Source organism: Oryx dammah, unplaced genomic scaffold, assembly GCF_014754425.2.
Source record: "Oryx dammah isolate SB20612 unplaced genomic scaffold, SCBI_Odam_1.1 HiC_scaffold_29, whole genome shotgun sequence".
NCBI lineage: Eukaryota > Metazoa > Chordata > Mammalia > Artiodactyla > Bovidae > Oryx > Oryx dammah.
In genome coordinates this window covers 650,361-678,180 of record NW_024070213.1, presented here as the reverse complement: position 1 = coordinate 678,180, position 27,820 = coordinate 650,361, and the positions used below count along the sequence as shown (strand labels likewise).

The following is a 27,820-nucleotide window of genomic DNA, read 5'->3' as shown; positions in this document are numbered from 1 at the left end:
CCAAGAGGTGGTCCATCCTGGAGAAGGTTCCATGTGCACTTGAGAAGAAGGTGAATTCCTCTGCATTTGGATGGAATGTCCTGAAGATATCAAGGAGATCCATGTCGTCTAATGCATCATTTGAGACTTGTGTTTCCTTGTTAATTTTCTGTTTGACGATCTGTCCGTTGGTGTGAGCGGGGCCTTAAAGCCTCCTGCTATCGTTGTGTTACTGTTGATTTCTCCTTTCATGTCTGTTAGTGTCTGTCTTATGTATTGAGCTGCTTCCATGTTGGGTGCATAAGATATTTACAATTGTTATGTCTTCCTCTCGGACTGATCCCTTGATCATTATGTAGTGTCCTTTTTTATCTCTTGTAATCTACTTTAAGGTCTATTTTGTCTGATATGAGGATTGCTACTCCAGCTTTCCTTTGCTTCCCATTTGCATGGAGTACATTTTTCCCTCCTCTCACCTTCAGTCTCTATGTGTCTCTAGGTCTGAAGCGGGTTTCTTGTAGACAGCATATGTACGGGTCTTGTTTTTGTATCCATCCAGCCAGTCTGTGTCTTTTGGTTGGAGCATTTAATCCATTTACATTTAAAGCAATTATTGATATGTATGTTCCTACTGCCATTTTCTTAATTGTTTGGGGTTGATTTTGTAGATCTTTTTTCTTCTCTTGTATTTCTTGACTATATAAGTCCATTTAACATTTGTTGTAAAGCTGGTTTGGTGGTACTGAATTCTCTTAACTTTTGCTTGTCTGAAAAGCTTTTTATTTCTCCATCATTTTGAATGAGATCCTTGCCGGGTACAGTAATCTTGGTTACAGATTTTTCCCTTTCAGTACTTTAAATATATCTTGCCATTCCCTTCTGGCCTGCAGAGCTTCTGCTGAAAGAGCAGCTGTTAAGCGTATGGAGTTTCCCTTGTATGTTACTTGTTGCTTCACCCTTGCTGCTTTTAATGTTCTTTCTTTGTGTTTAGTCTTTGTTATCTTGATTAGTACGTGTCTTGGCGTGTTCCTCCTCGGGTTTATCCTGTCTGGGACTCTTTGTGCCTCTTGGACTTGATTGACTATTTCCTTTTCCATGCTGGGGAAATTTTCAACTATAATCTCTTCAAAAATTTTCTCACACCCTTTCTTTTTCTCTTCTTCTTCTGGGACCCCTATAATTCGAATGTTGGTGTGTTTGATATTGTCCCAGAGGTCTCTGAGACTACTCTCAGTTCTTTTCATTCTTTTTACTTTATTCTGCTCTTCAGAAGTTATTTCCACCATTTTATTTTCCAGCTCACTGATTCGTTCTGCTTCAGATATTCTGCTATTGATTCCTTCTAGAGTATTTTTAATTTCAGTAATTGTGCTGTTTGTCTCTGCATGTTTATTCTTTAATTCTTCTAGGTCTTTGTTAATTGAGTCTTGCATTTTCTCCATTTTGCTCTCAAGGTTTTTGATCATCTTTACTATCATTTTTCTGAATTCTTTTTCAGGTAGTTTGCCTATTTCCTCTTCATTTATTTGGACTCCTGTGTTTCTAGTTTGTTCCCTCATTTGTGTAGTACTTCTCTGACTTCTCATTATTATTATTATTATTTTTAATTATTGCGTTTGAGGTCTCCTTTTCCCAGGCTTCAAGGTTGAATTCTTTCTTCCTTTTGGTTTCTGCTTCTGAGGTTGGTCCAGTGGTTTGTGTGAGCTTCTTATAGGGTGAGATTGGGGCTGAGTTTTTGCTTGTTTTTCCTCTGATGGGCAAGGCTGAGTGAGGTGGTGATCCTCTGCTGATGGTTGGGTTTCTATTTTTGTTTTGTTTGCTGTTTAGATGAGGGTCCTGCACAGGCTGCTACTGGTGTCTGGGTGATGCCGGGTCTCGTGTTCACGTGGTTTCCTTTGTCTGAGTTCTCACTATCTGATCCTCCCTGGGGTTAGCTCTCTGGTCGTCCAGGGTCTTGGAGCCAGTGCTCCCACTCCAAAGGCTCAGGGCTTGATCTCTGGTCAGGAACGAAGATTTCACAAGTGGTTTGTTATGGCATTAAGTGAGATTAAAACAAATATCCATAAACGAGAAACCAAAGATGAACTCCAGACAAATAGCAGTTACAAAATCAGGCAGATGATAATTAAAATAATGGAATATACACATACACGTATACACCCATGAGCAACGTCAAAACAGTCCAACAAAACTAAAGTACAACAGATTGACCCGGCAAACAAAGGAAATCAAAAAGTATATTTACCAGCTAAGACCAAAACTAATTAAAGCACAAACTGGAAAACAAAACTAAAGCAAGGTACCGAGTGGGGAATAGAGCAATGAAAACAAAACTAACAAATATGTTGAGATGAAAGGAAAGAAAGAAAAGAAAGGATATGCAAATTTAAATAGGGGTAGATGAAGAAGATTTATATACATAAAGATTAACTACAAGGGGAAAAGAACAGTAGGAAAGGCAAACAAAGGGATAAATGTAGAAAAATAATAATAGGTTTAAAAATTAAAATTTAAAAAAAGAGAAAAGAAAAAAAAAAAAAAACACTCCCCAGAACTGCAAAAGCCCAATATAGAGGCAGAGGTTTATAACAATAATAAAAACTGTGACTGAGAAAAAAAAGAAAAAAAAAAGCTCAAAAGCTTAGTTTGATTTCATAGTGCCAATAGAACTAACAGCTACAACAGAGACCGGGGGAAAAGGGGGAAAAAAGAAAAAAAATCCAAAAGAACCTACAGAACAAGTCAAAACATGAGAATAATAAATGTTTTTCTTGAGTCACTGCTGTCAGAGTCCTTTCCCTCGCTGGGAGTCATAGTCCACCCCGCCTCCCTAGGATGCCCTCTAACACCATGCTGACCCCTGGACCTGCTGGGGGGCAGCTCAGATTCTAACCGGGTCCTAGTCCTCTGTGTTCTTGCCTCCAGTGTCCACAGCTATCAGAACTAGTGCGTTTTCTTTTGCGGGAGCTCTCAGTGGCCTTTCTTATATTCCACAGACACAGAGTCTGCCTAGCTGATGGTGTGGATTTAATCTGCAGCTTGTACAGTTGGTGGGAAGGTTTGGGGTCTTATTTCTTAGCCACACTGCCCCTGGGTTTCAACTGTGGTTTTATTTCTACCTCTGCATGTGGGTCCTCCACTGGGGTTTGCTCCTGAGGCTGCCCTGGAGGACTCGGGTCTGCCCCTGTGAGGCCCAGGTGCGGAGGTGGTGCAGCTGCTTGGGTCACAGGGGTTCTGGCAACACCAGGTACTCAGGGGGGTTGGTGGCTAGGGCAGCAGGAAATACAGCACTCTAGAAGGGTATGGCAACCAGTATTGGCCAATACGCTCCAATATTCTTCCCTGGAAAACCCCCTCCTTGACAGAAAAGCATGGCAGGCCACAAGTCTATAAAAGAGTTTGAAAAGAGTGCGCCATCCAGGGTATGCACGGCTGCGGCAAGGACTGTCTGATTCACTTTCCATTTAGGCTGCCACAGATCAGCTGTTTCCCTCTCAGCCTTAAAAGCTTCTCCTCTGACTCACACAATGTCACGAACCTCCGTCCATCGTTCATCTCTGTCTATCAGATCTAGGCCCTTAAATCTATTTCTCACTTCCACTGTATAATCATAAGGGATTTGATTTAGGTCATACCTGAATGGTCTATTGTTTTTCTCCACTTTCTTCAATTTCAGTCTGAATTTGGCAATAAGGAGTTCATGATCTGAGCCACAGTCAGCTCCCGGTCTGGTTTTTGCTGTTTAGAGCTTTTCCATCTTTGACTGCAAATAATATAATCAATCTGATTTCGGTGTTGACCATCTGGTGATGTCCATGTGCAGAGTCTTCTCTTGTGTTGTTGGAAGAGGGTGTTTGCTATGACCAGTGTGTTCTTTTGGCAAAACTCTATTCCTCTTTGCCCTGCTTCATTCCGCATTCCAAGGCCAAATTTGCCTGTTACTCCAGGTGTTTCTTGACTTTCTACTTTTGCATTCCAGTCCCCTATATTGAAAAGGACATCTTTTTTGGGTGTTAGTCCTAGAAGGTCTTGTAGGTCTTCATAGAACCGTTCAACTTCAGCTTCTTCAGCGTTACTGGTCGGGGCATAGACTTGGATTACTGTGATAATGAATGGTTTGCCTTGGAAACGAACAGAGATCATTCTTTTGTTTTTGAGATTACATCCAAGAAATGCATTTTGGACTCTTCTGTTGACTTTGAGGGCTACTCCATTTCTTCTAAGGGATTCTTGCCCGCAGTAGTAGATATAATGGTCATCTGAGTTAAATTCACCCATTCCAGTCCATTTTAGTTCACTGATTCCTAGAATGTTGATGTTTAGTCTTGTCATCTCCAATTTACCTTGATTCATAGGCCTGACATTCCAGGTTCCTATGCAATATTGCTCAGCATCAGACCTTGCTTCCATCACCAGTCACATCCACAGCTGGGCATTGTTTTTGCTTTGGTTCCATCTCTTCCTTCTTTCTGGAGTTATTTCTCCACTGATCTCCAGTAGCATATTGGGCACCTACTGACCTGGGGAGTTCCCCTTTCAGTGTCCTATCTTTTTGCCTTTTCATACTGTTCATTGATGGAGTAGAAGGATGTGTGCTCATCTTCTCTTGTGAGAACTCCAAAATTACAACTCGCTGCTGAGCAATCATCGACAGGAGATCCCACCAAAAAAAGATACCCCACATCCAAGGGCAAAGAAGAAGCCCCAGCAAGATGGTAGAAGGGGAAAAATCGCATTTAGAATCAAACCCCATATCCGCCAGAGATACTTGGAGGGCTCAAACAAAAACCTTGTGTACACCAGGACCCAGAGACTGAACCAGACCTGCCTCTGAGTGTTTGAGTGTCTCCTGCAAAGGTACGGGTCAGCAGCGGCCTGCCACAGGGGCAGGGGCTCTGGGTGCAGCAGACCTGGGTCACACAGCCTGTGGCATAAGCCCTCTTGGAGGAGGTCACCATTAACTCCACCAAAGAGCCGCCGAGCAGACGACCCACAAACTGCAGAACAGTTATACCAAATAAATTCTCACACTGTTAAAAAAGTTCTAGGACCCACAACAGATTTCCCAACCTGGGGATCTGGCAAAGGGCTGAGAACATCCAGGGAATTTGACTTTGGAGGTCAATGGGATTTGATTACAGAGCTTACATAGGACTAGGGACACAGACTCTTGGAGGGCACACACAGAACCTAGTACACACCAGGACCCAGGAGAAAAGAGCAACGACCCCACAAGAGACTGACCCAGACTTGCCCGGGAGTGTCCAGGCATCTCTGGGGAGGCGTGGGTCGGTGCTGGCCTGCTGCAGGGTCGGGGGTGCTGAGTGTGGCAGTGCCTGCATGGGACCTTTTGAAGGAGGTCGCCATTATCTTCATTACCTCCACCATAGTTTGGTCTCAGGTCAAACAATAGGGAACACAGTCCCGCCCATCGACAGAAAATTGGATTAAAGATTTACTGAGCATGGCTCCATAGCAAGGAGAGATAAGAAAGCCTTCCCCAGTGATCAATGCAAAGAAATTTGGAAACACAGAGGAAAACACAGAATGGGAAAGACTAGTGATCTCAAGAAAATTAGAGATACCAAGGGAACGTTTCATGCAAAGATGGGCACAATAAAGGACAGAAATGGTAGGGACCTAACAAAAGCAGAAGATATTAAGAAGAGGTGGCAAGAATACACAGAAGAACTGTACAAAAAAGATCTTCATGACCAAGATAACCACGATGGTGTGATCACTCACCTAGAGCCAGACATCCTGGAATGTGAAGTCAGGTGGGCCTTAGGAAGCATCACTATGAACAAAGCTAGTGGAAGTGATGGAATTCCAGCTGAGCTATTTGAAATCTTAAAAGATGATGCTGTTAAAGTGCTGCACTCAATATGCCAGCAAATTTGGAAAACTCAGCAGTGGCAACAGGACTGGAAAAAGGTCAGTTTTCACTCCAATCCCAAAGAAAGGCAATGCAAAGAAGGCTCAAACTACTGCACAACCGCACTCATCTCACACTATAGCAAAGTAATGCGCAAAATTCTCCAAGCCAGGCTTCAACAGTACACGAACCAAGAATTTCCATATGTTCAAGCTGGATTTAGAAAAGGCAGAGGAACCAGAAATCAAATTGCCAACATCTGTTGGATCACAGAAAAAGCAAGAGAGTTCTAGAAAAACATATACTTCTGCTTTACTGACTATGCCAAAGCCTTTGACTGTGTGGATCACAACAAACTGTGGAAAATTATTGAAGAGGTGGGAATACTAGACCACCTGACCTGCCTCTTGAGGAATCTGTATGCAGGTCAGGAAGCAACAATTAGAACTGGACATGGAATAACAGACTGGTTCCAAATTGGGAAAGGACTACGTCAAGGCTGTATACTGTCACCCTGCTTATTTAACTTCTATGCAGAGTACATCATGAGAAACGCTGGGCTGGAAGAAACACAAGCTGGAATCAAGATTGCCAGGAGAAATATCAATAACCTCAGATACACGGATGACACTACCCTTTATGGCACAAAGCGAATAAGAGCTAAAGATTCTCTTGGTGAAAATGAAAGGAGAGAGTGAAGAAGTTGGCTTAAAACTCAACATTCAAAAAATGAAGATCACGACATCCGGTCCCATCACTTCATGGCAAATAGATGGAAAAACAATGGAAACAGTGACAGACTTTATTTTGGGGGGGCTCCAAAATCACTGCAGATGGTGATTGCAGCCATGAAATTAAAAGACACTTGCTCCTTGGAATAAAAGTTATGACCAACCTTGACAGTATATTAAAAGGCAGAAGAATTATTTTACAGACAAAGGTCCATATAGTCAAAGCTATGGTTTTTCCAGTGGTCATGTACAGATGTGAGAGTTGGACTATAAAGAAAGCTGAGCGCCGAAGAATTGATGCTTTTGAACTGTGGTGTTGGAGAAGACTCCTGAGAGTCCCTTGGTCTGCAAGGAGATCCAACCATTCCATCCTAAAGGAAATCAGTCCTGAATATTTATTGGAAGGACTGATGCTGAAGCTGAAACTCCAATCGTTTGGCCACCTGATATGAAGAACTGACTCACTGGAAAAAAACTCTGATGCTGAGAAAGATTGAAGGCAGGAGAAGGGGACAACAGAGGATGAGATGGTTGGATGGCATCACCGAATCGATGGGCTTAAGTTTGAGCAAGCTCTGGAGTTGGTGATGGAGAGGGAAGCCTGGTGTGCTGCAGTCCATGAGGTTGCAAAGAGTCAGACACGACTGGGCAACTAAACTGAAGTGAACTGAGCGTGGCCCCGCCCATCAGAACAAGACCCAGTTTCCCCCTCAGCCAGTGCGTCCATCAGGAAGCTTCCATAAGCCTCTTATCCTCATCCATCAGAGGGCAGACAGAATGAAAACTACAGTCACAGAAAACTAACCAAACTGATCACATGGACCACTGCTGCTGCTGCTGCTGCTAAGTCGTTTCCGTCGTGTCCGACTCTGTGCGACCCCATAGACGGCAGCCCACCAGGTTCCTCCGTCCCTGGGATTCTCCAGGCGAGAGTACTGGAGTGGGTTGCCATTTCCTTCTCCAATTCATTAAAGTGAAAAGTGAAAGTGAAGTCACTCAGTCATGTCCGACTCTTCGTGACCCCATGGACTGCAGCCTACCGGGCTCCTCCATCCATTGGAGTTTCCAGGCAAGAGTACTGGAGTGGGGTGCCATTGCCTTCTCCGCACATGGACCACAGCCTTGTCTAAATCAGTGAAACTATGAGCAACGCCGTATGGGGCCACCCAAGACGGACGGGTCATGGTGGAGAGTTCTGACAAATATGGCCCACTGGAGAAGGGAATGGCAAACCACTTCACTATTCTTGCCTTGAGAACCCCATGAACAGTATGAAAAGGCAAAAAAAAAAAAAAAAAGATTTGTCACGACTGCCGTCAAATTCCCTCAAGGCTGTCTCTGTAGTTATCTGCAAGCTGATTCTAAAATGTAAAAGGAAATTCAGAAGACAGAACAGTCCCGGGAGATCCTGGGCAGGAAACAGCATCAGAGAATTTAGCTACTGCTTTTCAAAACTTATTTCAAAGCTGCACTGATTAAGACTTAAGTGTGGGACTCTAGTGGTACAGTGGATAAGAATCCAGCTGCCAGCGCAGGGGAGATGGGTTTGATCCCTGGTCTGGGAAGATCCCACATGCTGCGGAGCAACCAGCCTGTGCACCACGCCTGCTGAAGCCTGCATTTCTAGAGCCCGTGTTCCGCAACGAGAGAAGCCGCTGCAATGAGAAGCCCAGGTACCCCCCAAGGCCAGAGAGGCCGGCACAGGTGAGCGTGTTCTGGAGGGGTCCACGCGTGGCTGGACAGCCTAGGCTGATGGAAGTCAGCGAGCGGTCACCCCACGACGGGAGGACAGAGTGGGAAGGGGCACAGGAAACCTTCCAGAGAGAACTGTCCCTGCTCTCCATGTCCCTGCTCTGCGGCATTAAAAGCATCAAGCAGCCAGAAAAGAAATGTAACCAAAGGTGTGCCAGACTGCTGCCCTGAAAAACCACCAAACACGGTCCAGAGAGAATGAAAGGCAGCCTCATTAAAAGGAGTAGATCTGATCTGACTCGAAAGACTCAGTGTAAGAAAGACATCAGTTCTCCCCTCTGCAGATTCAAGGCGACCCCAGTCAAAATCCTGGCAGCTCCCCCTCCCCCAGCCTTCCTTGGGCTTCTCAGGCGGTTCAACAGTAAAGGGTCCGCCTTCAGGGCAGGAGACACGGTTCGATTCCTGGGTCTGGAAGATCCCCTGGAGGAGGAAAAGGCTACCCACTCCAGTATTCTTGCCTGGAAAATTCCATGGACAGGAAAGCCTGGCAGGCTACAGACCATGCGGTCACAGTCGCGCGTAACAGTGATTGACCGCTCCTTCCTTCTCTGCGTCTGTTCTGTTACTCCTGCGATTGACAGGCTGACCCTAACACACACATGGGAACGCGAGGGCCGAGACAGCCACTGTGCACAGCGATGTCCCCTGCTGCTGGCCGGGCCTAGCCTGTGACCTGCTGCCACCCGCGGACCGGGGGTGGAGGCTGACCATGCTGGCCCGGCTGCCTGGCTGTCATGAGACAAACACGCCCCAGGCAGCCAGCGACGCAAGGTGAGCATCCTGCAGTTCTGGCGGGAGCCCAGCCGGTAGCCGGGAAGCAAGTGCCGCTGCCGGCCTCCGCCGCAGCGGCGTGACCCCGATGACTCGCTTCACTCGAGCTCCACCACGCGCCGTCCCAGCAGCACAGACCCGCCGGGACACACGCGGCGGTCCTCTCAACAGCATCTAATAGGTGCTGTGGGCTTGGGAACCAGCTGGTGGAGGCCGGGGGGCTGCAGGAGATTGACCCCCTCCCCTCCCAGCGGCACTGACATCGAGGCAAACGTCAGCCACAGCGACACTACTCGTGGTGGCACTGGGGCCAGGGGGCCACGTGTGCCCTGTGGGCACAGCCAGGCGCCTCTCTGGAGCGACTCTCGAGAATGGGCGCACCCCAAGCAGTCCCGGAGGATGCTCCTTCCGAGAGGCTGCAGGAGAAAGCTTGACTCCTACCACGGGCAGGAGGCGCCTAAGCCCAGCAGAGTCGCCCCCTTGGCCCCAAGTGGGCCCCGGGAGAGGGTGGGCCAGGGTCAGGGCAGCCGTGGTGTCCTGCCCCTCCCTGTGGCGGCCGAGCCTGGGGACCTGAGTATGGGGAGGCGGCCCGCCAGGAGGCGGCGGCAGAATCCAAGGGGCGGAGCACCGCGGAGCCGGCAGAGCCTCGCTGGGGAGCCTGGCTCTCCTCCGCTCTCCAGCCATAGACAAAACGGAGACACTTGCAGGGAGATGGACCGCCAGGGGCGCAGCCTCCAACCAGGCCGACGGCGGCTGCCTCGCGCTCTGCCAGGCACTCAGAAGGGGCAGGCGGGGCAGGAGGCTCCTGGGGCGGGGGTGGGGGTTTGGGCCTGGATTGGTCCCGGGGTCCCAGGCGGACAGAGAGAAAGATACATCTTGAAAACAACCATGGGAGTGCACGACGATGGGGGGACGGGTCAGAGCCAAGCCTCGCGGAAAATGGATCAAGGGGCTTAATCGTGGCACAGAGTCCCCCCCACGGAAGGGGCCGTGGCGTCTTGTGGGGCGATTCGGGTGGCCCGATGCCCTGTGCTGGGCCCACTCTGGGGTGTGCGTGTGTGCATGCGTGTGTGTGCGCGCACGTGCACGCGTACACGCAGGTGCCTCTGGTTGGGAGAGGGTCCTCGGTCTTTTGTGCTCTCCCACGTCTCCTTCGAGGTGCGTCTGGCCGTGCAAGGCCCTGAGCAGCCTTCACCGGGCGCGTCTCAGGTGAGGTGGCTCTCCTTCCAGGCTTCTTACTGCTTCCTGAAAAAGCAGCGAGTGGGCCAAGTTCACCGTTCCCAGCCGTGATGCAGGCCCCGTGTGTGCGCCAGCCTCCTGGCCATGGTTGTCACTCTGCAGGACTGCCCCAGACAGGCTGGAGTCGCAGTCACCAGGAGTGCTGAGCCTTCGTCTTTGACCCGGGAGTCACGTGTCTTGTGCCAGCATCCAAGCAATAGCCATGCTCATGGGGAGGGGAACGGAAGGCTTGTCTCTGGCTCACGGGTGTCCAGGTGAAGAAGGGTGGCGTGGAATCCCGAGATCCCGGACTCGGAGCCTGGCTCTGTGACTGGGGAGGCTGTTGGAGGGGTGGTGGCGCGTGTGTGCTGTTTGCAGAAGGAGGGTGAATCCTGACGGCCAGAAGGCGGCCTGCGGTGCATTTGACCACGTCCACTCCGCACCCCCTCTCCCTCTGAGGAGTGCCCTTCCTCACTCACTGGGCAGATGTGCCTGACTCGCCCTCTCAAGCGGATACCATCTGCCTTGTGAAGACGACACCCAGGGGAGCCACTCGCCCAGGAGGGGAGACATGTGGGGTGGATCAGAGCTCAGTGCGCAGCCTGGAGCCTGGCTCAGCCTCCCTGGTGGAGCCCAGCACCCCTACAGCTGACCTGAAGATGTGTGAGAGGTGCTTGCTGAAGAAACACCACTGAGGCTGTGGAGGAGGTGTCCCTGTTCTGCAACATCATTGCTGCAGAGACCTGACCTAAAAAGACAGGAAAACAGACAGCTGGCACAGGGTAGACTCCGAAGCCAGAACAACACAGCCAGTCACCTGCCTTACGGAGGCAGCGCAGCACAGCATGACGGACACAGCGCTCACACGGCGTCAGCTGAGAGTCCACACAAAACCCGAGAGTCTTGATTCCTGAGTCACGGCACACAGAAACAGTTCCAGGTGGAATACACCTCCAGATGTGAAAGGTGAAACCATACAACTTGACGATGAAAACACAAGTGACTATTTACTATGATTTTGAGGCAGGCAAAGATTTCACAAACAGAAAACATAATTGCTGATCATAAAGACAATGTATTGGAGTATACTGCAATTAATTTATGTGCATGAAAAGATACTACTAAGAGACTGAAAGGGAAATCACAGAACGAGAAAAGACATCTTTAATATATATACCGACATATATACCCATCAAAGGACTTGTATCCAGAATATATAAAGAACTCCTACAAGTCAGTAGGAATAGGTTACAGAAAAATCTGTCAAATCAAATACAAAAAGATCCTTTTCAAGAGTATGTTGAGCTGCACTGTCAATATTAAAAGGTGCTAAAATTTGTTTCTTGACTATGCGGGCAATTTGCAAGATCTTATTTCCCTGCTGCTGCTGCTGCTGCTGCTAAGTCACTTCAGTCGTTTCCGACTCTGTGCGACCCCAGAGAGGGCAGCCCACCAGGCTCCCTCATCCCTGGGATTCTTCAGGCAAGAACACTGGAGTGGGTTGCCATTTCCTTCTCCAATGCATGAAAGTGAAAAATGAAAGTGAAGTCGTGCAGTCGTGTCCGACTCCTTGCAACCCCGTGGACTGCAGCCTACCAGGCTCCTCCATCCATGGGATTTTCCAGGCAAGAGTACTGGAGTGGGGTGCCACAGGGATCAAACCTGGGCCCACAGCAGTGAAAGTGCCAAATCTTAGAATGGCTAAAATTAAAGGACAGAGAATATCTACTGTTGGAAGACTGTGGAGTAACTGGAAGACTCATACATTCCTGGGAAATTCCTTGGGAGTGCCAACCAAAGTTGAATGCCTGACCCAGCAATTCCATTCCTACAGAAAGATGAATACATGTTCGTCAAATTCAGGATTGTTCACAATAGCACTATTTGTAATAGTCTGAACTAGAAAAAATGTAAATAAACTGTAGCTGAGAACCAATTTTAACTACATGCAAGAAAGCAAAACCAGCCCTATATGTCAAACTCAATATCAGACCAAGTTAGGATCATTCCTGGAATGCAAGGTTGGTTTAACATTAAAAAATTGATTGATGTTAGGTGCTACAGGTAACTTCTTAGAAAAAGGAAAACCTGTTGATGTTATTTACCATTTTAATCCTAATAAGAAGAAAAAACTTATAATGTTGTAGATGCAAAAAAAATGAGAAAATTCATTACACAGTGGCAATAAACATTCTTCATAAAGATTAGAAATAAACTACTTTAACATGCTGGAGTATGCATACATTTATATCTATACATCACATCTATAGCTTTGTTAAGACTTACAGAAAATGTCATTATAAATGAGGAAAATGGTAGAAACATTCCCTTTAAAATCAGGAATTCAACAATGGTGCTAAGTATTATGCAGGAAGTCCTAGACGTACAACAAGACAAGATATTAGGGGCAAAAAGATTGAGGTGGGAGACATTAATACAAAGCTATTCCAATCCCAAAGAACGGCAATGCCAAAGAATGCTCAAACTACCACACAACTGCACTCATCTCACATGCTAGTAAAGTAATGTTGAAAATTCTCCAAGCCAGGCTTCAGTAATACACGAACTGTGAACTTCCAGATGTTCAAGCTGGTTTTAGAAAAGGCAGAGGAACCAGAGATCATATTGCCTACATCTGCTGGATCATCGAAAAAGCAAGAGAGTTCCAGAAAAACATGTTTCTGCTTTATTGCCTATGCCAAAGCCTTTGACTGTGTGGATCACAATAAACTGTGGAAAGTTCTGAAAGGGATGGGAATATCAGACCACCTAACCTGCCTCTTGAGAAATCTGTATGCAGGTCAGGAAGCAACAGTTAGAACTGGGCATGGAACAACAGACTGGTTCCAAATAGGAAAAGGAGTACGTTAAGGCTGTATATTGTCACCCTGCTTATTTAACTTCTATGCAGAGTACATCATGAGAAACGCTGGACTGGAAGAGACACAAGCTGGAATCAAGATTGCCGGGAGAAATATCAATAACTTCAGATATGCAGATGACATCATCCTTATGGCAGAAAGTGAAGAAGAACTAAAGAGCCTTTTGATGAAAGTGAAAGAGGAGAGTAAAAAAGTTGGCTTAAAGCTCAACATTCAGAAAACTGGTATCTGGTCCCATCACTTCATGGCAAATAGATGGGGAAACAGTGGAAACAATGGCTGACTTTATTTTTCTGGGCTCCAAAATAACTGCAGATGGTGATTGCAGCCATGAAATTAAAAGACGCTTACTCCTTGGAAGGAAAGTTATGATCAACCTAGACAGCATATTAAAAAGCAGAGACATTACTTTGCCAACAAAGGTCTGTCCAGTCAAGGCTGTGGTTTTTCCAGTGGTCATGTAATGTGAGAGTTGGACTATAAAGAAAGCTGAGCACCAAAGAATTGATGCTTTTGAACTGTGGTGTTGGAGAAGACTCTTGGGAGTCCCTTGGACTGCAAGGAGATCCAACCAGTCCATCCTAAAGGAGATCAGTCCTGGGTGTTCTTTGGAAGGACTGATGCTGAAGCTGAAGCTCCAATACTTTGGCCACCTGATGCAAAGAGCTGACTCATTTGAAAAGACCCTGATGCTAGGAAAGATTGAGGGCAGGAGGAGAAGGGGACGACAGAGGATGAGACTGTTGGATGGCATCACCAACTCAATGGACATGGGTTTGGGTGGACTCTGGGAGTTGGTGATAGACAGGGAGGCCTGGCGTGCTGCGGTTCATGGGGTCGCAAAGAGTCGGACACGACTGAGCGACTGAACTGAACTGAACTTGCATATGATATAATTATTTAAGTAGAACAATTATACATAGAAACTCAAAAGAAGAAAGAGGCAAAATTTCAGAAATAACAGCAGAGTTTAGAAATGTGCAGATAGAAAATTAAAATACAGAAATTAATTTCATTCTATACGCCAGCAAGAAACAATGAGAAAATTTATACAGAGAGATGACACTACGTGCAGTAGCATCTGAATATCAAGTAACAAAAAATCTAATGAATGATGTATATACGCTCCGATGCGGAAAGTCTAAAATTTAAAGAAGATCTCGGGACTTCACTAGTGGTCCAATAAGACTCCAAGCTCGCAATGCAGGGGGCTCAGTTCAGTCCCTGGTCAGGGAACTAGATATCACATGCCACAACTGAAAAATCCTGTGTGCTGCAACTAAGACCCCACAGCCAAATAAACAAATGAATAGAAATAATTATTAAAAAATAAAAAATAAAGATCTAAGTCAACGGAGAGACACGTTCTGTTCATGAACACAAGACGTGATTTCATTAATTTATCCATTTTCCCCAAACTGATCTATGAATTCAATGCAAATCCAACAAAAATCTCAACAGGATTTTTGTTGGACTTGATAAAACAATTATGACATTTATATAGAAGAGAATGAGGTCAGGAACGACCAAGATTCTTACAAAGACAGCAGAGAGGAAACTTGTCCCACCGGAAAGCATGGACAGTGTGGCCCTGGGGCAGGGGGGCAAATTCATCAGTGGGACAGAGCAGAGACTCCAGGAATACACACCCACATACGCACGTGCAACACTACTTTCACAAGAAGATAGAAATGAGTTTTTTGATAAATAATTGAAAAATTATCTACACAGACAAAAATAAAATTTGATTCTTTCCTCACAACATATACAAAAGTCAACTCCAGATGGATTAGGACTTGTATGTCAAAAACAAAATTTGAAACTCTTAGTAGTAAATGTAGGTAAATAAAGTTTTAAACCTCAAGGTAAGGAAAAATTCCTTGAGACAAAAATAACATTGACTAAAAGAAAGATTGATAATGTTGGCCACATTAAAACCCAAATTAAAGCCTGTGTGCAAGTTCTAATTACACTATCAAAATGATGTAAATGAAAGTAGGCCATGCGAGGACAAACAGTGCAACTACGTCCTGAACCAAGAACCGCTATTAATCAGGACGCGGGCGCCTGAGATCCAGTGGGATGCGAAAAGTGAGTGGCTGAGCACGGTCCTAGACAGCCAATAAAATAAGAAAAAGACATGAGAGCTACGATGGTTGCAGGGAAAAGGAAAACTCGCCAGCTGATATAATTGCCTATGTTAAAAATACAATTTTCAAATATGTTAATGAACTAATAGAAATGATAGCCAGATAGCTGGATTTTCAAAAAAAATCCACTCACAAAAATAAATTTCTTCTTTGTCAACCAGCCACAATTTGTAGGAAAATATTTTTAAGTTTGATACTATTTAAAATAGAATACAAAATAAAATATATGTAAGTCTAAATCCAACAGAAAAAAGTGCAATACCATGGCAAAGACATCTAAGAGCTTACTGAAAGGCATTAAATGATTTATTTATGAATAGATATATCACATTCATAGATTCGAAGACTCAATAATGTAAAGAAGTCAGTTCTCACCAAACTGATGGCTTTAATATCAATAAACATTTAAAAAAATTTTAACTACAAAAATCATGTTGGTAGATCTTGACAACCTAATCCTGTAACTTGAATGGAAGCATAGGGGACCAAGAATAGCCCAGTCATTTTCAAGGAAGGGAAGCAAGGTTATAGGACTTGTCGACCAGCATGAAGACATTCGGCAAAGCTACAGGGCAGACAAACCAACCAGTGGAGCCGACCAACAGCCCAGAAGGGCCTGCAGGTGAGCGGGGCGGGCGGGAGGGGGAGACTGGACCCTCCCTCTCCCACCACCTGCCTCCCGAGCACTCAAGAGAGGAATGTATGAGCCACAACAGAGCTCCCAGAAGAGGAGGTCTTCACGGCCTCAGGGTAAGGAGACGAGCCGCAAAAACCACCAACTGGAGGAAAAGCTTGACCAACTGGACTTCATTAAAAATTAAGCTGACTTTTGCTTCCGTGGTGGCTCAGTGGTAAAGAAACAGCTTGCCAACGCAGGAGATTCAAGTTTGATCCCTGGGTCGGGAAGATCCCCTGGAGGAGGAATGGCTACCCACTGCAGTATTCTTGCCTGGGAGAATTCCATGGACAGAGGAGCCTGGCAGACTGCAGTCCACAGGATCACAAAGAACCGGACACAACTAAGCCACTGAAGTACAACAACACCATGGCTTTATATCCAAAGTTACCCTCAAGGAGCGAAAAGACAAGTCACAACGTGCGAGACAGTGTTTGCCACACAAATCAACTGAAAAAGGAGAATCCAAGAGTAGATCACATCAGCAAGAAAGCTCTGCAATCCTAAGGACAATCAGACCAAGACCCGCTTTGCAGGAGAGGAGACCTAGATGGCTGGTGTGTGTCTGAAAACAAGCCCTTTTATTAGTAAACAGGAGAAAGCAAAGGCACACCATCACCTCCTCCGGAGGCAAACAAGACCCCCGTCAGCACCAAGTGTTGGCACCAAAGGGAGCCGAGGCTCAGCACGACCGTGGTCAACACGCAGTCCCTCTGGCCGTGCTTTCAGCGCCCAGTGTACCCACCCCCTAAGTTCACGGCCACCTGGACTCTTGGAATTGATTTATTTGAAGATGCAATCAAGGTAAAATGAGGTCACATCATAGGAGGGTGAGACCCACCCCAACAACTGCTGTCCTTTTAAAAGAGCGGGAACTCTGGACAGAGCGACACACAGAAAGAGGACCGTGTGAAGCAGGGCAGAGACCGGCGTGATGCGTCCGTAAGCCAAGGAGCAAGGACTGCCAGTGGCCGCCAGAAGCTGGAAGAGGCAGGAGGCTCTCCAGGCTCCAAGAGCCTGGCCCTGCCAACACTGCGGTTTTGGACGTCTGGTCTTCCGAAAAAATGTGGTCTGAGCCACCAACTTTGAGGGACTTTGCTACAGCAGCTAATACTGCTTTTTAGGCTGAAGGTGTGTGTGTCTAGTTGACACTCACTCCTAGAAGATGCCTGGAGGAAGCACAGTGTATTACAGAAAAAAAGTGGGAACTGCCCTCACGGAGAGGTGAGTTGCCAAGTGGCAGGGCTGACAGGCCTCGGTGCCAGACACGCGGTGAGGAAAGCGGGTGAGACTGGACGTGGCCTCCGAGGGCCCTGCCAGCTCTGAAAGCACTGGCTCCTCGTGCCTGGAGCTGGTGATCCTAGGAGGCAATTCGCACGTATACTGAGCATCTGCGACCTGTCCAGCACAGCCCGGGTGCGGGGGCGCAGCAAGAACGCGGCCCCTGAGAGCTTACGATCTGCAGGGAGACAGACAGACGGCCAAGAGGCTGTTAGTGCCGGGGAGAGCGGGGACAGACACACTGAGAACCCAGCTGGGTGGTGGGAACACAGCAGGCGCATGTGTCCTGGTGAGTCTGTGGAGGGGGGTGCACCTGGGACGGAGCAGGCGGGCCGTGGCTGCAGTTACTCTCTCGGCCACGTGTGGGCGCCAGAACCGCTGGAAACAGCACTGGGCTGCAGACAGCCCACCCCTAGAGACCTGGGACTGCCCACACCTGTCTACCTGTGCTCGAAGCCCACCCGCAGGCCAGGCTCCTGGGCCACACGTGGTTTGTTCCATCAGACGCTTCAGAAAACAGCATGGGGCCCTGTGCCGGCCACCACCTGTCCCCAGCACGCGGTGTTATTCAAATCTCCAACGCAGCCCCTCACTGGCACCACATCCCCCAGGCAGAGGGGCGAAGGCTGTCGCCCAGCTGGTCCTGTGCAGGGCACTTGGTGCTGGGGGCCCCGGAACCGCTGCAGCAGGACCCTCATTGTCCCGACAACCTGACCAGGCCCAGGTGCTCCGAGCTCAGGCCAGTGCCCAGACCAGAGGCCCTACCCTGCTCTGGAAGATACGGACCCCAGGCTCGCACAGGCGCAAGCTCCGCGCTGTTACCTGGTGGTCTGGGTGGCTGAAACGGAGCTCCCTCCGCTGTCTTCACACTTGGAAGCGCAGATGGCAGTGGGTGCACATGTAATGAGTTTGGATCCGAGTGTCTGTCGGGTTCGGCCTTGGCGAGAGCGGGGCGGGGGGCCTGATTGTCTGAGTGCTGAGAGGTGCAGGAGGGGAGCTCGATCTTCCCGCCGGGCGCCCTGTGGCCGCTCTTGGCGCGAGCACTCCTCTCCACCAGCCTGTGTAAGTGCACGGGCAAGGTGCAAGGAAACACCTTTTCATCTTTCAGTTTCAAGTCCTGGTGCAGAGCCATGTGTGGGGGTCCCCGGTCCAGGGCTAGCATGGCTGAGGGGCACCTCTGTTTCAGCGGATGGATGTCCGAGAGTGGAGGCACAAAGTCAAAGCTGGGGATCACTGGCATCTGTTTCCTGGCTTTCCTCATGCCCACGCCTTCCACGAGCAAGTCGGAGCCCTGGAACGTGGGCAGCTCCACTGCAGGCTGGGGACAGGAGGGCGAGGTCAGGGGAGCTGGCAGGCCCTTCCCCAGTCTTCAGTCAGGCCTGAGGCCTCAGGGAGAAGCCCTAGCCACACTTCCCTAACTCTAACCCTAACCCTGGGTCCCCCCACCCCAGGGAGGCCAGGTCGCAGGGTCTTGCTGCCCTGCCTGCAGGAGGGCTCCCCAGGGGAGCAGCCCCCTGGAAAGACCCATGAAGGAAGGCTGGATCTTCACCCCAGGAGGAGGGAGGACACTGCAGGAGAGAAGAGGGATGGCCTAGAGGGACCCCTGTCCTGCCTGGTACCACAGAGGAGGAGGTGCCTGGGGACAAGAGGCTGCAAGAACGGCAAAGGCCAGCTGGGCCACGTGAGACCCCCCCCGCCCCGGGATAAGTGGAGAGACCATCCCGAGGTGGCGAGCGGGAGAGAGGACTGACCCCCCACACCTGTTTCCATAGCAGCTCGAAGTTGCCGATGTCGCAGTTTCGGTCGGCCTTGCGGTCCACCACCACCTTGATGGTGTCCTCTTGCACCTGCGCGCACAGCTGTGCTGTGACAGGCGTGGATGCGTGCATGGTGGGGCTGGAGTTGATCTCGATCAGCCAGGGCCTGAAGTCGTGCCCGAGAATGAAGTCGGCGCCGTACAGCTCGAAGCTGTTCTTGCGTGGCTCCACGTGGCCCTGGGCTACTTTCATGGTGTTGGTGATGGCCCTCTTCATGGACGGGTAGATGACGCTGCTCCACACGGCCCCGCGGCCCCTCTTCTGCAGGTACTCCTGGAATCGGGTGCTGGTCCACATGTTGTGACAGGGCAGCAGGGGGCTGCGGTCCTTGTCGTTCTTCAGGTGCTTCTGGATGGAGTTGTTGCACAGGTGGATGGCGCTGCGGGGCAAGGCTGGGGTCAGGTATCAGCTGCTCAGGCCCCTCTCCTTCCCGCGGGCAGAGACGCGGAGGCCCCGCCCCAGACCCGAGGTCCCACCCCTGACTCCACCCCAGACCCGAGGCCCCGCCCCGACTCCGCCCGAAACGCGGGGGCCCCGCCCCAGATCCGCCCGAGGCCCCGCCCCGGCCGGAGGCGCCGACCCGAGGCCCCGCCCCGACTCTGCCGGAGCCCCCGCCTGAGACACCACCCCAGCCCCTCCCACAGAATCTGCCCACTAGCGTAGGGCGGCTACAGGTGGGTCCCTAAGGGGTCCCCTCTCCTCCTGTTCAACCTGGGGGGCCCCGTTGGGGGAGGGGAGGTCTGCGTAGAAGCCAACCAGCCCCGGGCCACCGAGGGGCCGCCGGCAAGTCCCACCCTAGGAGCTGTTTTCCTCCTGCCGCTGGGGAGGGCTGGCTCCCCCAAGAGAGAGAGATTCACTAACCGAAAATTTCAGCTAATTCATTTGTACCCTGGCCTTGTTCTAAACAAGATTTAAGCTGAATAGCATCTATAGGTGATTGTAAAATACATGCATCCTATCAGTCATTTTCATTTGAGCGCGTCCTTTGCCACTTGGTTCTGGCTGGGGGGCCCGCCTGTGACCCATAAGACAGATACAAGAGGCAGGGTGTGCCCCCGGACCCTGAAGACGCGCCGCTGGGGCGGACACAGTTCAGAACAATGTCAAGGGCTCTGTCAGCTTGGGTGAGGGTTTTGTTCCCAGATGCAGAAACAGCTCAGAGACAGTGGAGGAGGCCTGCCGGATACGCTGCCCACAGCGGGCAGGGCCTGGCAGGCTGGAAGGGGCCCTGTGGACCTCTCACTGCCCAGTCCCCCAGAATCCTCCTCCGGGTCCTCCTGGCCTGGTGGGCAGTGTGCTCCTTGAGCCGCCAGCTGGGACGTGTCCCAGCAGCCTGCTCCTGCCGGGCGACTCCAGGTGTACTCACAGCTCCAGCCTGAGCACAGGGAACCCCCTCCCGCAAGGTCTCTGTTAGGCAGCCTTCGGCCTTCGTGATTCCGATGGACTCCCCTGTACCCCCCACCAGGACGCCTGTGCAGCCTGGGCGCCCCGAGTGCGACCACAAAGCAGAACCTCATTGGCCCTCTGTTCAGACAGCGAGGCAGCCCCACCGACCTGTCCAGGAGAGGCACGTTCCTGGGACTTCGCTGGTGGCCTCCCTTGTCCCCACCGCACTCATAGCCTTCCCACTTTGGGGCCCTGGTGGGCAGCAGGTTCACCCACCAGGGAGCACCCATTTCTGGAGATCTGAGCCCCTGCCTGGCACCCCACCACCTCGACACACAGTGGCCCCTGCACCACCCTGGCCTCTCCTGGGGATGCTCTAGCAACTCGCTGACCTGCAGGACCGCCTACCCAGGGCTTTGGGGACTCGCAAAGAGAAGGCCCTGCAGGGGCTACTGCAGAATTCGACGGGCTGGCCCCCAGGGGACTCCCAAAGGAGCCCTTCCTGTCCTTCCCCACATGCTGAGTGGTCCGAGCGCCCGGGCAGTGCAGAAGGCAGGGCTGCACCCTAAGCGCGGCCCACGTGGGTCAGCGCAAGAGCACGGCTGGCCCCTCAGCTTCACGTGGGTCAGCGCAAGAGCACGGCTGGCCCCTCAGCTTCACATGGGTCAGCGCAAGAGCACGGCTGGCCCCTCAGCTTCCCCAGCAGAGGGGCAGTGGCAGCCACCACAGAGGGCGGCTCCATGCCAGCCGGTGCCCCCGAGAACGTGGCAGACGGTGCCTTTAGGATTTCCTGGAGAACATACATGCCCCTTGGGGATGCAGGGCCCTGGCCTTGATGGGCAGGGGGCCAGAACCCGCCCCTTGCAGAGGGAGGTTGCAGAATCTCCCTGGCCCCAGCCAGGACCCAGTGCCCCACCGGACACATGAGACCAGCCTGGCACTCCGGTGCTGGTGGGAACCCGCCCTGAATAGTGCCAAGCTGACCCCACCGACCTGTCCAGTTTGTCCAGGGAGAAGCGCTGCGTTGAGAAGCGCAGATAGCTCTCCTTGTAGAACCAGATGGTCAGCGGGTTCCAGTCGGTGACCAGGAACCACTGCCGGATGTCGAATTTGGTGTCATAGATGAGCAGCGGCGTCTCGATGTACTTCTGCACCACCCACTTGTCCTTGGCGGGCGGTTGGTCTGCAGCCACCAGCTCCAGGATATCCTCCACGTGGTTCATGCACACTATGTCTGCAAGAGGCCGCCACTCAGCCCCGAGCCCCAGCGTGCTGCCCGTGGACCCCCAGGGGCACGGCGCAGGGGCCCTGCCCTTGCGGTCAAGGCCGCAGCCAGGGCAGCCCCTTTGCTCACCCCCCGCAAGGCCAGCCCGGGGCTTCAGAGAGGACGTGAGGTCAGGGAGGGCAGAGTTGCAGACAGAGGCCCCGTGAGGAGGCGGCAGCTGGCAGAGCCCTGGACTGGGTGAGTGGAGCGGGGCGCAGGGCGCAGGGGGCGGGGAGCGGGGGGTGGCGCTGGGGAGCCTGGGGCTGGTGGCCTGTGGCCTCAGGGAAACCAGCAGGCAGCGCTGGGCTGTTCCAGGGGCCCCGAGGGCCCAGGAGGCTCACACCCAGGGTGATCGGACAGACGGGGCGGTGGGGGGAGGCGGGGGTTGGGGTCCCCTGGGCTGCGGCGTTTAATGTCGCCGACAGGCCCCGAGCCCTCGTCTTCCTTGCTGGGACACCGCTGAAGCTGAACTGCGTCGCGAGGCAAAGTACCCCACCCCCCATCCTCCCTGCCTCCTGTGATGGACAAGCGTGAGGAGACGTGACTGGCCGTGAGGCAGCTGCTGTGATGTGGGCACAGTCTGGCTCCTGGGGTGGGTGGGGGACGCCACCTGCAAGGCCAGGGGCAAAGGACACGAGGGAGCTTTCGTCACAAAACAGAGACCTGGCTCTTCTGTGACGGCAGGTTGAAACCTTGCCATCCTGAAACCAGAGTCCAGCATGAAGCTGCAGATCCCTGACATTGTCCTGGACCAAGAAGAGAAGGGGCACAGGGTGGGGGTCAGGGGTGGGGGTCAGGGTCAGGGGTCAGGGGTAGGGGTCAGGGGTGGGGGCACTGGAACAGGGGTCGGGGGTGGCGGTACTTGGGTGAGGCGGAGGGGGAGGGGGCACCAGGATGGAGGCACCGGGCTGGGAGGTAGGGTGTGGGGCGCAGGGCTGTGGGGCGGGGCAGGGGTCGGGGGGCACCGGCCGGGGGAAGGGGCTGGGGCACAGCCAGTGACCAGGCAGAACAGGCTGCATTCGGTTCTGACCAGCAGGGCCTGAGCAGCCTGTGGAGCGTCCCTGAGGGAGCAGTGTGGCCGGCACGAGGAAAGTCTGGGCTCAGGACAGAGCCGGGGGGCCCTGCCCCAGCCCAGGGGCGCAGGCTGAGAGCAGGTGGGAGCCCAAGAAAGAGAAGGAGTCGGGATGGGAGATGTTCAGGACTGAATGTAGGAATGTCACACATTATTACTAATAAAGATTTTTAAAAACCACGTAACTGCTTATGAATTTACAACGATAAAACTCCTCAAATAACCCAAGGGGCAAATAGAATATGCAAACAAAAGGTAATATCCACGTAGCTAGACATCAGGTAATGTCTCTTTTTTAGGAGAGAGAGGACATCCCATGACCTGAACAAGAGGATGCAGGCAAGGCAGTGCTGTGAAGGCATCTCCACAGCCTGAAGATTTCTAAGCTGCAGAAGGACGTTCAGGAATAAATAAGCTCAGCCTTTAAGTCAGCACCCAGGGGAATAATCCCTCACAGGAAGACAGAAAAAAATGCAACTGAAAGATGGTTCTTTGGGAGCACTTTTAAGATTAGAAAATCACCTTCAAACTCTACTTTTAAATGAAGAACCCATATGACCATTAGGGATAAAGAAGAGGACGCGGTCACAGCTGTGACACAGGAAGAAGTAAGAAGCTGGAGACAGGGGTCACCAGGGACAGTGCTCACGAGGGGTGCAGGACGGGCACCTCCAGGGGCTTCAGGACCACCCAAGGACCAGGCCACCCAGATCCTGGACACAGGGATCTCCCTCTAGTCTAGCAGCGATGGAACATTCTAATTAATCTTAACTACTTGGCAAAACAGAAGAGAAGCTGTGATGAGCCGGGTCTTGGGACACCTGCTACCCGGGACCCGTGAGTCCGGCACCAGCCCGGCAGCCAGCCCCCGCTCCCAGGCTGGCTGTCCACACAGGCGCCCGGCTGAGACCCACCTCGGCCACGGGACTTGGCCGCAGGCTTGATGATCCAGATGTTCCGAAGCCCGTCGATCTCGGTCTGAGGGTTCACAGAGGTGATTTTGTTCAGCAGAGCCTGGCACTGGGAAAAGTAATTCCTGGAACTGGGGATGAAGGCCTCGCCGCTACAAAGCAAGATCCAGAAGCCCGTCAGGTCTTGAGGGCGGCCGCCCCGAGGAAAGGGTTGGGGGGCAGCCTTGGAACGTGCCCCTGCCCACCCGAGGGCTGCCTGGGAATGTGGCCTGCGGGGAGGTGGGGACCGCCTACTGGAGGATCAGACTGTAGGGACACCCCCGGGTGCTGTGCCTGGCCCCAGACAAGGTGCTGGGAGCTAAAAGCCAGGGTCCCTGTGCTGGGGACCCCCACATCAGGGTGGGCGCTGCTGGCCCGCATGGGGAAGCCAAGCTGCCCGTGGCAGCGGGACCAGGGCCCAGCTTAGTGTCCCGTGGGCTTTACTGTCAGTCAGACTGGCTCGTGGTCACGAGCTCACGGCAGCCACGGGGCCGGCTCAGGAAGACACCTCAACAGGGGGATGAGCCCGGCGGACGGCACAGTGTCTGCGTGGGGTTAGTGCTTGCATCATGGACCCCCCCCACCCCCCCGCCACAACATGTCCCCCGCGAGGATGGACTGCAGCCAAGGCTGCTGGGCTCCCTCCTGCTGCGCGCCCATGACGGCCCTGGCGTGGGGAAGGAACTTTCTGGGCCACGTGGGTGTGTGTGCAATGCTGTAGCCACCCTACGGAGAAGAGGAGGGCACTGGGGGGGGGGGGAGCGATGCGGGGTCCCCTTAGTGCGGGAGAGGCCCCCACGGCGAGGGGCCACGGTTGCGGACAAGGAAGCAGGAGGCTCGCTGGTGCAAGGGATGCGGGTGACGGGTCAGACGGCGCCTCGCCTCCCTGGCTCTAACGGGACACACTGAAACGGAGCCCTGGCCTGCCTTGCCGGTGCACACGCTCTGCCTGACCCCAGGGTGAAGACCAGACCCGGTGGAAGCAGGCGTGAGTCCCCTGTGGTCCTGAGCCCTCCCATCCGGCAGCAGAGGCCAGACCTGACACTGGGTCAAACAAGGCAGGTCCCCCGGAGCCCACCCTGCTGGCCAGGGGCAGAGCCGCCCAGGGGCCCGGCGGACGCTGGCGACACACGTGCAGACTCGACGTGGGCTCAGAAGGAAGGCAGGGCTGGTCATTCCTTGGGAGGGTCCCCACGGTCTCTCCCCAGAGCACCCCGAGCCTCAGCCTCTCGCCGTGGCCCCTGGGCAGGAGGGAGTTTGTGCATCACAGTAGGAAGACGGTCACATCCCCCCGAGGGCAGGGAGTGCGCGGAAGGGGGCGTCCAGCCTGTGGTGGGAGCCTGGCCAAGCTCTAGGCCCAGACACCCCAGAGTCACCAAGAGCAAGCACTGTCCCGTCAGATGCCGACGGTAAGAAACGGCCCGCACCTGCCCTTCTGGTCCTGATGACACGCACACCACGTGGGTGGACCTCACGCGGTCGCCTCAACATGGAAGGAAAGAAGGACTGAGCAGGCTGACCACCCCGGATTCCCTAGCATGCTCGCTCGGTGGTGGGTGTGGGGTCCGCTGCTGCCACCTTCTGGCTACTCCTGGGACTGCGGGCCAAGGGCGGCTCTTTCTCACACAGGTGCTCACGGAGAGGCAATGCAGATCCGGATGCAATCACTTCCAGCCCCTCAAGAGGTTGCCCTGGAGACCGCGGGCACTAGACCCTTCTGCCTCCTCCCGTGTGGACGCCTCCTAGCCTTGAACTTCATACCAGGGGCTGCCTTGCTCAATAGCATGTGGTATTGCACGCATCAGCAGCAAGTCCCTTACACTGTTGGTTCCTAGACAGCATATTCAAAAGCAGAGACATTACGTTGCCAACAAAGGTCCGTCTAGTCAAAGCTATGGTTTTTCCAGTAGTCATGTATGGATGTGAGAGTTGGACTATAAAGAAAGCTGAGCGCCAAAGGATTGATGCTTTCGAACTGTGGTGTTGGAGAAGACTCTGAGAGTCCCTTGGACTGCACGGAGATCCAACCAATCCATCCTAAAGGAAATCGGTCCTGAATATTCATTGGAAGGACTGATGCTGAAGCTGAAACTTCAATACTTTGGCCACCTGATGCAAAAAAGTGACTCATTGGAAAAGACCCTGATGCTGGGAAAGACGGAAGGCAGGTGGAGAAGGGGACGACAGAGGATGAGATGGTTGGATGGCATCACCGACTTGATGGACATGAGTTTGAGCAAGCTCCAGGAGTTGGTGATGGACAGGGAAGTCTGGCGTGCTGAGGTCCATGGGGTCGCAGAGAGTTGGACACGACTGAGTGACTGAACGGAACTGAACTGGTGGTTTCTAGGTTAGGAATGAAGTTTCTCCAAAGATGTGTTTTCATTTCCCTTTAGACAAACGCCCAAGCACAGCAGAGCTGTGTCACAGGGCATGTAGGCACCTAAAGGGGTAGGAAGCGCCCAGGGCTTTTCTAGACAGGCTGCACTGGTTTCCACCCCCCACTCCCCATCCCGCAGTGGATGGAGGCTCTAGCCACTGTGCATCTTGGCTGAACTTTCAGCCATTCTGGTTGGGGCACAGGGGCATCTCTTGACCATGAATCCAGCAATGCTGTCTCTTCATGTGCTGATTGACAATTTGGTGTCTTTTTCTGTGACGTGTCCAGAGGGGCTGTTTTTCTTACTGATTTACGGGTGTTTGTTGTTGTTCCGTTGTCCAGTCGTGTCCAGCTGTTGGTGACCCCAGGGGCTGCAGCACGCCAGGCTTCCCTGTCCTTTACTATCTGCTCAGACTCATGTCCATTGAATCAGTGATGCCATCCAGCCATCTCATCCTCTGTCACCCCTTCCCCTCCTGCCCTCAATCCTTCCCAGCATCAGGGGCTTTTCCAGTGAGTTGGCTCTTTGCATCAGGAGGCCAAAGTATTGAAGCTTCAGCTTCAGCATCCGTCTTTGCAATCAATATTCAGGGTTGATTTCCTTTAGGATGGACTGGTTGGATCTCCCTGCAGTCCAAGGGACTCTCAAGAGTCTTCCCCAACACCACAGTTCAAAAGCATCAGTTCTTCGGGGCTGGAGCTTCTTGATGGCCCAGCTGTCACACATGACTACAGGGAAATGACTATGGGGAAAACCACAGCCTTGACCCAACAGACCTTTGTCGGCAAAGCGATGTCTCTGCGTGAGCATTTCTCCCGTATCCTGGATCTGAGGCCTCTGTTGGACATCTGTGCTGTGAGTATGTTCCTCACGTTAATGGCTTGTCTTTTCATTCTCTTTGTGGTGTTTTTTGATAAACCGAGTTCTTAATGTCAATAAAGGACAATCTATCAACTTTTAAATTACAGTTAATGCTTTTAGTGAACTACTTGCGAAATCTTTGCCTTCCGTGCAGTCCTGAAGACATTCCCCAATGTTTTGTTAATTTTCAAAACTTTTACACGCCACACCTCACATTAATTGTGTATATTTTGAGGCAGGATTCAAGGCACTCTGTCTCTTCATAGGATGTTAATTGCTCAGACACCATTTAAAGGAGAGACTGACCCTTGCTCACTGAACCCCAGCGGCACCTGAAACATAAGCGCTCAGACGTGTGAGAGGCGGTGTCCGGCCCGTCCAGTTACATCGGCCTATTCTCCCGCCTCATCCCAACACCCACTGTCTTACTTGCTGTGGACTTGCAGCTGCTCTTCAACCATGGGGCCTAAGCCTCACCTTTGTTTTTCCTGATCGCAGTGCTTTTGGTTTTTGTGAATCGGCTGCTGCTGTTGCTGTGCAGCCGCTCAGTCGTATCTGACTCTCTGTGACCCCCTGGACTGTAGCCCGCCAGGCTGCTCTGTCCATGGGATTTTCCAGGCAAGAGTGCTGGAGTGCACTGCCACTTCTTACTCCACGGGAATCTTCCCGACCCAGGGATCGAACGTCCTTCTCCTGCATTGGCAGGGAGATCCCTTACCGCTGAGCCACCAGGGTATTTCCAAATAAATTTCAAATTCAGTTTGTCAGCTCCTT

At 51.8% G+C, this 27,820-nt stretch overlaps 1 protein-coding gene across 1 annotated transcript in view; it reads right to left on the bottom strand.

Annotated features, from left to right (window-relative positions):
- Window positions 1–17,963: 17,963 nt before the first annotated feature.
- Window positions 17,964–27,820, bottom strand: part of TTLL8 (tubulin tyrosine ligase like 8) — a 30,396-nt gene continuing 20,539 nt past the window's right edge. Inside the window, exons 9-12 of the mRNA XM_040233599.1 lie at window positions 23,769–23,917; window positions 21,512–21,752; window positions 19,076–19,511; window positions 17,964–18,633 (exon numbers count right to left, since the gene is read on the bottom strand). Of these exons, the coding sequence (XP_040089533.1) occupies window positions 18,010–18,633; window positions 19,076–19,511; window positions 21,512–21,752; window positions 23,769–23,917 (1,450 nt within the window). The 3' untranslated portion in view covers window positions 17,964–18,009. The remainder of the gene's footprint in view (window positions 18,634–19,075; window positions 19,512–21,511; window positions 21,753–23,768; window positions 23,918–27,820) is intronic.